At 42.7% G+C, this 11756-nt stretch overlaps 1 protein-coding gene across 1 annotated transcript; it reads right to left on the bottom strand.

The window, feature by feature from the left end:
- Window positions 1-1036: 1036 nt before the first annotated feature.
- Window positions 1037-11576, bottom strand: letm2 (leucine zipper-EF-hand containing transmembrane protein 2). Its single transcript, XM_060054444.1, has 11 exons — window positions 11312-11576; window positions 10708-10776; window positions 9654-10206; window positions 7358-7501; window positions 5650-5793; window positions 5173-5376; window positions 4775-4894; window positions 4454-4573; window positions 4233-4328; window positions 3790-3861; window positions 1037-3378 (listed from the first exon to the last, which is right to left on the bottom strand). The coding sequence occupies exons 2-11, from the start codon at window positions 10752-10754 to the stop codon at window positions 3322-3324; spliced, it is 1557 nt and encodes a 518-aa protein (XP_059910427.1). The 5' UTR covers window positions 10755-10776; window positions 11312-11576; the 3' UTR covers window positions 1037-3321.
- Window positions 11577-11756: the final 180 nt, after the last annotated feature.

Below are 11756 nucleotides of genomic sequence, written 5' to 3'. Positions count from 1 at the left end.
GTAGCTAACAATAAACAACGACTAGAATGCTATAAATGCTCCGAGACCGGAAATGACGTCAGAAGCCGTCAAAACCCTGCAACTGGGAAGGCTGGCGTCAGAGGATTCAGGAACACTCCATCAGACCCAGATCAGACAGGCTGTATCAGTTGATGGTTTCAATAATTATTTTCCTTGATTCAGTTTGCGTCGGTCAGGTCGCCCAGAAGAGTCGTTCAGAATTGTCGTTCGTTCGTTCAGTCGAGTTTCCGGTAGTGGTGAATCGAATCATGGAATGCACGGTTCTCAGCTGAGTCAGTCAGCTCCTCCCTCATTCCCATTCTCAAACGATAGTGGAAGTCGGTCATCAATCAACACAACATTACAACTTTAATAAACGCAGCGGGATGGGGGGGTTTAGTAGATTATTTGGAGGTTTAACATATCAGCAAGATAATATAGGCCTACATGATTTAGTAATGATGGTGGGGGTCGAACCATGGGGGAACGAACCATGGGATAACAGGCCTACTTGATTTAGCAATGATGGTGGGGCACGAAACCAGGGCAGAACGAACCATGGGAGAACGAGACAGATTGACGACGAGACAGTCAAATGTTAGATTAATCTTGCATGTCACAGAAAGTACAAACACATTTACTATTTCAATGATATTAAATCGTATTATCGTACGCTCGCTCACTAAGCCTCAATTCCTTCTTCCCCACTCAGTCAGTGAACGAACAGTGAGTAGTGGGTCTGGGAGGAGTCGAGTCTGAGAACGAACGAGACGAACGAGAGAAGAATCAGTTTGGTTAGTTATTTTTAAAGATTCATTCATTCGAACTGATTCGGTCCCGAACGACCCATTACGACGCACTGCCATCTGGTGTCCATGGGTATAACAGCTATGTGGGTTATCATACGGAACAGATCTTATTCACAAATAAACAATATCAACTTGGATCCACAAATAGGAACAAGAATCTGTAGCCTACACATTTGACGCTCCATCCTCAGTTTGAAATAGCCTATAGTCAAAAAAAAAGCAGGGCACATGTTTTCATCATGATTTTAATCACGTTACTTTTGCTCTTCCATCACTCAAAACAGCCATTGACAAGGTAAGATAATGAACAGCATTTTAAGGGTCCGCACAGGAACAGCGAAACGGAGCAGCCATGTCATGGAGTGGTGGAATTAAGAATCCGTGGAGGAGAGGACCGCCGGCTCCCAGAAGCAGACATGTCGGGCAACGAGGCTCGGAGCAACACCGGCATGGCCTAAAATATATAAGAACCAATTGATTTTTCTCCTAATCTGAATTTATTTAAATTATGGGGGTGGCAAATAGTTTGAACCTAGAGTGGTAAATAACGTAATAATTGATTGAAGAAGAAATCCAGGATTTTCAACAATAGCCTTATACATTTATGAGGGGCAAGTGATTAAAAAAATATTGATATAAAGAAAGGCCCTTTCTCTTGATAATCTGGCAGTTTTTGATAACTAGAACAGAGGCTGCTCAGATCAGGGATTAAGTGGAGTTGTGGTCAATTTGGCAACCTGTCGTTCGAGTAGTAGAGGATCACTGTCCAACAATCGTTGGCTGTCATTAAATGAAATCCTATTTGCATAAATATATTTGGTGGAGTGAGTAAGAAGAGAAAATGTCAGTGTGACGTAGCAGCAAGGCACCTTGGGCCTTGGTTTTAAAAGTAATTCAAAGCAGTGCAAAGTTAAACAGGGTCGGGGAATGGGGCTCCAATTTAGCCTGGTTAAAATATTGCCCCCCATTGGCCCTTTTGAATGTAAAATGTTAGCGTGAACGCTAGTTTAACGGTTAGCGATATGAGAAAAAACGGCGAGGAAACCATTTCAATTTGCCCCAGGATCCAACAGACTATTTTCAGAGCGGTAAATAAATGTTTTCTGGATTAAAGGAATCTGACCAAATCAAAACGCTAAAGATCATACCACACACATGGGAAACCACACGCATACATGGTTATGTAATAACGAATGCAAATGTTCTTCTGGTTCATTTGAATATGCAAAAGTAATTAATGGTGATGAGTGGAGATTAATAGGGATGTCATATTCTGCTTTCAGTATTTATATTACAAATAAAAACGCATTTCTAGTTAAATTGCTCCAAAAATAAACAAATCCTTATCCTCAATACAATTTGTTACAATGAGTGTCTTGAATTTAATTGCAGTCATTGCTTGACAAGTATCTTCAAATAAAACCCAAAATTAAAGTGGAAGGATCGTAGCATTAAAACACAATATAACAACGTATATTCCAGTACAATCGCCAAATTTTACAGCGTGTCAGTTCAACTGGTTACATGACACATCTGTACATGACAAGAGTTGTGGAGTGAGCTTTCTCAACAATATGTATAGACATACAGTATGCTTCCAATATTAATTTTAGCCAGCCAACACCAAATAAATAATCCAACTTTATTTGTCCCTGGGCCATCCAAACCGAAAAGTCATCAACTGGCAAGTGGTGATTTGTGATCAATTTATAGTAGATTCTCAAAATTTGAAATAGCTTATTCAATATTGGGACTTTGCTTCATTCACAATTTACCACATTCAAACTATAAAGGGAAGGACAGCCACAGATCGCTATTGAACTTAAAAGTTCAAAGTAGCCTATTCGGGGAAGGAATCTCCCATTACCATACCAGTTGACTATGTGATTCTGGGCTGAAAGGGTAAAAATAATTTACCTTTTAACCTTTGAAGTTCATGAAACCTTTACTTAAGAACATTTTAGATAGCTGGATAGCACACTGTACAGAGCAGCTGCTGCATTTTCGGACCAAGAACAATATACAGGGTATTTACAAATATACAAGGAGAGGCTGGGCTTATCAAGACCACATCCAGCAAGACTGAAACCATCACGCTCTAGTCCTCTCCTCCTAGGTCAAATAAATCAGAGTTGGGTCAATGCATTGTTCAATTGAACAGAATGCAAAAACGTTATACTGCATAAAGTCAAAGCAATCTGCTACTGATGGGCAAGTAAGGTGTGTGTGCCTAACCCTCCCAGGGTGACCGTCTGGTAAACCAGAGCTGGGGATCAGTGGAGAGTCCCTGGCATCGTTAAAAAATGCCAATGACAGAGAGAAACTCTGAAGAACAAAACATTAAAACTGGAGAAGAGTGTGTTCCACTGAGGTTGTCTGCATAAGAGTTAAGGCATGGAGGAAAGGGGGGGGGGTGAGACATCTAATGGCTGAAGGCTTTGTGTTGAAGATCCCTGTAGGCATGATGGTCGATCACCACATCCCGGTCTGATCCAAGTCCTGGTGGGCGTCTTTAAACACCATTAGCAGTCATCTTGCTCTTCTGGGATAATTCTGTGGCTGCTTTTGCCTGGAGGAGAAGATAATAGACATAAGGAAGACTAAGTTCAGGTGAAAGAAGACTTTTTCTTGGAATCTTGACAGAATCCTGTTTCTGTCGGTCCCATTAGAGTCTGACTAAACCTATAGATTGATATGTCTTGTAGTCTACTTCAAAATGACACCATTGTTCAAAAAGAAAATCTGATCAACCTAGGCAGATATATTTTACTCACATAATCCTTGCTTAGAACCTTAAGAATGTATCCTGGTAAAATTACTAGTCCAAGACCTGAAATGCAGCATTTCTCTGCATATTTGCACAACTCTATATCTTTGTTTTTGGTCATCACCTTTATGAACCCGTTATAATACATTTATGATATTAACAAAGACAAAGACTAGATGTGCATGTTGACACACAGGGTCAAGGGTAATTTACCTGGAGCACCTCAGCAGGAGTTAACGGTTTGCTTGACACCAAGGAAGGAGCTTTGTCGCTCAACTCCTCCACCTTGGTTGAACAGAGAGGGTAAGATGTATTACAACTCTGAATGGAGGCGTTGTAAAAGTCTATTTGCCATTTATATTTTGTATGATTGGATTCCAGAGAAACTGGTTTATAAAACACAGGTTTTGTATCTCGTACATGATATGCTTTTATTTCTTAGTATCAATTTCCTTCAGGGATAAATAAATGTATAAATTGTGAATCTGAAATTTAGAAACAATTATTATTGTTTTGACATCAGACAGTAACTTTCAAATGTGGAAATGGGTACATTTTTTGGGTCCAGCATGTGATACCGCTTAAATGGTGATTTTGCAATGACCGTGGGGTGCACTTTAAAGTTCCCACATCTTCAGGGAGTCAGCCGTTCTTACCGGTCTGTCTTTGATGACCAGCGCAGGATCAGTCAGCAGGTCAGTTTTGGCTGAGGTTGTTTTCTCCGAATTCTCTACTGGAGGAGGAGTGACTTTCTGCAAAAACCAAACCGATAGAGATAGTGTCAACAACAAAGAGCCGATAGAGAGAGACGAAGAGCACATGATGATCATCCCCACAAGAGAACGGGTAATCAAGGCCTGTGCCGTGGGATTCTAACCTCTAGTTTGGGGACTGGGGGGATAACGGGGGCTTTGGGTTTGAGGTCTGTCAGGTACATGGCCCGGGAGAGCAGGAGTAGGGATGGAGGTACATTTTCCTTCAGGTGCAGGTCGATCCACTGGTGGAGGAAACATAAGATGGTCACACATTGGTGGATTTCAAAGTAGGCGGCACATTGCGAAAGCATCCAAAGAATCAAATCCTACTTAAAATATATAAATATTTAAAGTCCCAGTAGACCATAATGCAATAAAGCGAAGCTTCAATCATAATGTGTCACAAACAGTGAAAACCAGCCCCAGCAGACAATATGCCTCACCTGTTGCATCTGCTGACGAAGCTGGTCAGTGGTCAGACCCAGGGACCTCATACCCCGACTACGACACGCTGCCTGCAGCTCTGACACACTCATAGCGGGTACGCCCTCTGTCGCAATCATCTACAAATACATAAAGAGAGAAGGGTCAGGACTGGTCAGATGCTTAGCCTTGAGAATTAACTCAACAGAATCATGTTCCCTAGTGAACTTTTTATCTTTTTATCTACACACAGACAGAGGGACATAAGAGGTGAGGCTGCACTTGTGCCAAGCAGAATCTAACCACAGTCTCAACAGTAGGTCCCCACCCACAGTGCTTCCTGTCTTGGATCACATCGGCCTTCTCCTTTCCGTGAACTTCTCCTTCTCCCGCGTCATACAACCCACTCAGAACTCACCTCGTCGTCTGCCTTGATGTTGCGCAGCTGCATCATCAGCTGGAAGCGCAGCAGGTTATTGGTGCCGATGGGCTGCAGCTCCAGCAGCTTGCACAGTGCGACCAGCTGGGGGCGCTCAAGATGCTCCAGGGTCAGCTCATCCTCAAACAGCTTGGAGAACTTCACAATGTCCTTGGTGGTCGGCTGCTCTCCGGTGTGCCTCACCTTTAGATTCAAACGATAGCAGAATACCACAATAAGAGAACAACAAATAATATCAAAGACGTTTATAAATTGCTCCCAAGGCAGGCTATTATGTCTGACGGACGAAGTATCACGCTCCTCCGAAACGGGAACATGTTATCTGGATGAGGCAACTGGTTAAAGATTGATAGAGAAACGAGCCGTCTCTAAAGCAGAGGCACGACGAGTAGTCTAATGGAAGAGCCAATCAAAGCATGCCAGGAAAATGCAATAAGTAAAAGATTAACGCTATACCTTTTGCACGTAAGTGGAGAAGCGCTGCGTCTCGTCATCTGTCAGAGCCTTGGCCTTATTTCTGCGAGCCATCTCAGCAATGGTTTCCTGGAGGAACTTGGCCAGCTCCAGCTTAGCAGCAAGGCCCTTCTTCTGTTTCTCTTCCTACAAACAGAGCAGAGAGCCTGGGTTTTAGTTGAAGCCGGTTCGTCCTGGTGGGATTGTATAGTGTCGAAACACATCTGATCAGTGTTTCCTCAAGCACTGATTGGTTAAGAGCGGCCGCCTTAACAACATTAGGGCCCCGCCTTGACTACCAATGTATTAAAAAAAATTATGTATATATATATATATATAAAATAATATTTTTATTTTTATGTATTGACAAAGTACAAAACTCTCGTAGGGAAAGATAACATACTACCATCAGGTGCCAAAAATAAAGATAAATAATGCATCAGTAATACTGTTCAATCACAGCAATAGTCGCAAAATAAAGCGTTTTGAATGGAACGCTTTATAACCCTAACCGAAGACCGCAGGGTCAATAGACAAACCCACCACAAGACCAGCTGTGTCCTGTATTTGACCTGTACGAGTGTCTACTTCTAGATAATGTTACCAGCTGGTTCATTGAAGCATAGTGCTGATTTAGCTTTCGCAAATAGCCAATGATTGTTCTGACGGAAAGATACTTCTCTACAGTCCAGGGCCACCAGCCAGTTTCAACATGACTCATAATTATACTTGTAGTAGTCTACTCTGCCACGTGAAACCATCTATAAGAAAACAAAGCATCTCTGAGCTTTGGAAGTAGGCAGAGCACAGATTGATACTATTTATACTACCAGAACCATCTTCTCATCGTTAACTGAAGAAGCCCTGATCACACAACGATAACACGATAAGCAACATCAACCCAGCAGGGACTTATTTGGATCGCAGTCCCCTGGGGTTTTACACAGCCTGTTCAGGGTAGGAATGTTTCCTTTATCCCGCCATCTTTCGTTCTGTATAGAATGTACAAACACGGAATCGGGGGCATTTCTGTTTATCTCCCTCAAGCCAGCAGCAGAGGGAGTTTCATAGCAGAAACTATGGCTGTGCGAAAGGGGTGAACCGGCATTGCAGAGAAGGGGGTGACGTTATGTGTCAGACCCAGCACCAGGGGATTTAAACATCGCGAGATGTCTACGGCATCTTGGGTCGGCTAACCTTTCTACCTCAAACTGCTTTCTGCTTCTTTCAATTTCTCCTCCAGTGTATTATTGATCTTTCAAACACTGCTTGAACGAACCCACAATTGTAACGCAACTTTGCTTGCGTTTGAAGAGTTGCTTAAATGTGCAACACTAAGTTCACCTGCCATCATTGTTGTTTAGACAGCCGCTTGATAGGTTAATTATAAGTCACACCCGACGCTGCGTTACGCGTCACAACTCTTATTCAAGAACGCATGCATGCCATGTAAAAGGAAACACGTTGAAACATTACCCCGGCTTTGTTTTGTGTTGTGTAAAAAAGCAGACATAATGAAACACTTGAGACTTCTTTACTCTTTTCGTTGATCTCTGTATAAAAAGGGGCTAATGAGTGGGAAAGAGTGAAAACAATACGTGAGGGAGTAGCTGCCTGCAGATTTCTGTATGATGACGTTTAATTAGCCATTTAAAAAAAATGACATAACCATACAAAATGTGTTGTGGGGGCTGTGCAAATGTAAACATGCCTTTTTGGACTCCGTTTCGAAGGTGGATGGCAGCATCTCTGGGAAGAGCTTGAGGAAGACGGGCAGTAGGAACTCCATGAAAGGAACGATGATGAAGACCATGAAGGGGACAAGACGGAACAGGTCTGCACAGGTCCTCAGTAGCTGTGAAGATACAGGGACATCAAGAGTCATGAATAAACAGATCAGCGGATGAATAATAATAATTCACCCAAGGCATAACAACTCAGAGCTACTTTGTTCTAGCAGTGTTTCCCCCAGTAAATGTCTCAGTCAAGGTGGTAAGCAGTCGGTGGTGTTGTTGGCGCGGCGCAAAGCGCCCCGCCGAAAAATTTTGGGGGTATTTTGCTCAAAGATGCCAGTACGCATGAATGAAATAAACGACTGTTTATTTCCATATAAATAAACAACAGTAGGTACAAATGTTGTGCAAACATGCAGATTTTTCGGCCCTCGGTGTGAGGGAGGGGTCCGTTAAGTCGATGGATGCGATGTTTAATCATTTAGTCCACACTACAGTAGGCTACGGGCAAACCTGAAGTCACCGTCGTGACATTTCATATATGTCCCGTCTGTGTGTGTGTGTGTGTGTGTGTGTGTGTGTGTGTGTGTGTGTGTGTGTGTGTGTGTGTGTGTGTGTGTGTGTGTGTGTGTGTGTGAAAGGGAGGAACTTATTTGAAATCGGCCGTGCGTGCCTGTTTGTTGTTTATTGTTTTTGATTTAACAATATATAGGTTTAGAGAAATCTGGCTTTCAGAACTCAGTGCCTACCCACTCACTGACCTCACCGCACGTCACTGGCGGTAGATTGACAGGTGACTATGATAGACTATGCAACAATATATTCAACCACCAGATGTCCCCGTCTCAATTACACTCAAAAAACTTTATTGGCACGACTAATATTGTAAACAGTATTACCTGAGTATTACGAATGCCATTTTTTTTTTTTTTTTCAATACATTGGTAGTCAAGGCGGGGCCCTAGTCTTGTTAAGGCGGCCGCCTTAACAAGATAGTGCTGGGGGAAACCCTGTCTAGGATACGAGACACACTGTGCCTAGAGTGAAGATGAAAACAAATGATACTCTCCCAGCTGTTGATATTAACACTTTTCAATACGCACACAAAACATAATCTAGAGTTCCTTGGTACATACTCTTCTCTATCCACTGTGCTTGAGTATTTTGTTTTGTTTATGGTGTTGTATTTGTTATGATTTTGGGGGCTGTGACTGCAAAGTTACCCAATACAGTGACCTGAAATGAACCCAGATTGATTTACAGTGTATGCAATATACTTTGGTGTTAGTTGAAGCATCTGGGAAATAACTATCCCTTCCGTCTTTGGCAGAGGGGAGGGAAATTTAGGCCAACAATAGTTCCACCATTAGATCATCAACTATAAATAAACAGTAATTAAACATTATGGAGGTACAGCCTCCTTAACTATTCATCCTTTAAGTCTAAATAACACTTAAAATATACAAATAGTGTCAGTTTGGAGTAATCATCACCAATAGATAAATAACAAATTGTTGTTAACGTCAATTGAAAGAAGAATGTAACCTAGCTTGTAATTAGATATTGATTTAGAACAAGTAGATTTGTGTCACACGAAATGAAGGAACCGGGCTACAGGGAAGCCAAACTAATCAAGAATGAGTTCAAGAATGAGTTCATGTGTTTTTTAGAAGGCTCAGCTTAAAGGGATCTAAAACACCTAGGAGTATGGGCCCTACAGGCAAAAGTACTGAGGGTTATGCGTTTAAATAAAAATGGATCAGTTTGGATGTTGCCCGAAACTGTAACTTGATGGGTGAAAGGCGGGAGGGGAAGGGCTTGGGTGTTGAGGAGAGTTTGGTTTCTAATTAACATGCGTACACCCTTTCCCTTTGGTATTGGCACCTGGCTTAAAACCACAGATTGCATCTGATTTTACAGCTATGTCCTAATGACATATAAATGTATAATATAATGATATAATGATAAATTAACTAAATGTAGAAATACTTTGAAAGTAGGAACCGTAAGGTTAATTCGATGGCTCTGGGCCAGTACAAAGTATAGTTAGGTTATTCAACCCAAATCACTGTCCTGATCAGGCCAGTCCTTAAAATGATTATACAAACAAATATATAAACATTTGCACTGTAAAGTAAACCCTCCAGGGTTGTTTAGCGATGAATGTCAGCAGCTAGTTGTGTTTGATTTAATAAATGATTAAAGATGTGAAATATAAAAAGGTCTTTGGTTTTGCGGTCCAACAGGGTTAACTACGACTTTGGTTCCTCTTACCCTTCTCCTCTCCCTGCGTGTGAGCAGCTGTCCATGCAGGAGCCTCCACACCATCCGGCCCGCTATCGTGGTGTCGATGCCCAGCAACCGGAAGCCGTTGTAGTAGTGCTTCAGCTCGTCCACAACTCTCTGGTATAGAGTTTTTCTCAAAGCCTTTTCCTGCACTGGAGAGACAGCCGGCGCCGCTGATGATGTTGTTGTTGTTGTTGTTGTTGCCGTGGCAGCTGGAGTGGGGTTTGGCGGTTGTTGTGGTGGAGGTGGGGGAGTGACAGAGTCCTTCACAGCCCCTGTAGAGGCTACCTGTGCTGGGGCAGCGGAGGCCTTGGTGCTCCCCTGTTCCTGCTTGGCGTCATTGAACCATACTGTGGAGCTGTGCAGCGAGCGGGCCAGCAGCGCAGAGGTGGGAGTGCGATGGGGGGCGAGGGTGCGGGAGCAGCGGGGGTAAGTTGAACAGAGGCGTCTGAGTGGACATGGTGATGCAGGGCTGGGTGGGTCGATGTGAAGGTAGGCTTTAGATGGGAAAGAGGTGCAGCTGTGCCTTATATAGGAGCCTCTGTGGACAGCAAAGGGAGAAAGTGTTATTACTGAATAAGTCTGTCGTTATTAGTTTTTTGTAAAGTTTCATCGGTATAGAGATACAATTTTTTCCTGATTGGCCACTTATTTACCTCTTCATTTATATGCTACTTAAACTATAAGCAACGCACAATTCTGACTCAGCATTTCCTTACACCAAATAGAACTTAATCGAATGTAATAAGGGATAAACTGTACAACAACACAAGATGCTATGCAAATAAAGATTTCTGCAAGACACAGAACACAACGATAACAAAATATATGGTATCTCACCAGCTGCAAGTGTTTAAGATGTTTTAGAACATTGGTCTACACCAGGTTGTGTATGCAGACAACACAGTACATTATAAGGATTCTGCAATCCCCATTTATTTAAGAGGTCGTCACTATTACTACATTTTATTAAGTTAGCCCAATGGAACACATTGACAAATGTCACGGAGTACTGTAGAACCATTGGATCCAAATTACATACCTCGATCTGGTAACAGCAAGGAGCACCTGTGAACTATAAACCGCCATGGCAGCAACAGGTTACGGTCTTCTGTGAAAGAAACTTGCTTTACTACAACAGTGATCATATGTTCAAACAGCCCACCCAAAACACGTGCACGTTGAAGCCACCATGAAGCCAACGGGGGACAAAATACTATAGGCTGGACACGGTTATAACATGTATACCCAACCCATGTACAAGGAGCCTGAGTCCGCGTCACGTGTACCAACGTAAATAGACAGAACGCACGCCGATGATCTACGACACACGATTTATGTGGCCAGCAAAATACTCAGAATGGCTTCTAGTACGAATGTGAAATGACACAAATTCACAAATAAACCAACACTTTTGAATTAAATGCGTTCAGGTTTCGTTGGCACTTGCGAAATAGTAACATACTAACGTTACATAACCCTCACTCACACAGTATTTCCGAGATCCCATATAATTTATATGTGATTGGGTTGTCGGTCTCGCATAACAGGTTCATAACAAGTGCCAAGCGGCTGGTTATTCTGGTAGTTTCGTGCTCAGAGCTGGCTAGCGAACAGCTGAAAATGGAGGTTGGTTGATGACGAACCTCCGGCTTCGATGGTCCGGCAATGGCTGCCGACTGTGGGTTGTTGCGAGGCCTCTGCGTGATACTTCAACAAAATAATCCATTCACCGCCGACGCTTCGATTCAAGAGCCTCGAAGAATTTACCGACTGTCGTGATGTCAAACCCATTTACAGTATGATGAAAGAGTGAAGAAACGGGTAAAAAGTCTCTAGTCCACAATGTCCTTCCAGGCGGCGCGGCTCGAGCTGCTGCACTAAAAAGGTCACGTGCGTGGATGTTGTGCACGCAGGGATCAGGCGAGGAAAGTGACGTTGTTGCCAACAGCCAATCAGAAGACCAGCACATCTTACCGCATCTTGGTCGCTTTGTATAATATATTCTATTTAATGTGTACAAAATAAGCAATGCCCATCATATTATGAATTAGCATTATTTATTTTTCACAATACTGACTAGGATTGTGG

This window comes from Gadus macrocephalus, chromosome 6 (assembly GCF_031168955.1).
Source record: "Gadus macrocephalus chromosome 6, ASM3116895v1".
Lineage (NCBI taxonomy): Eukaryota > Metazoa > Chordata > Actinopteri > Gadiformes > Gadidae > Gadus > Gadus macrocephalus.
The sequence above is the reverse complement of the archived record's forward strand: the minus strand, read 5'-3'. Positions and strand labels throughout refer to the sequence as shown.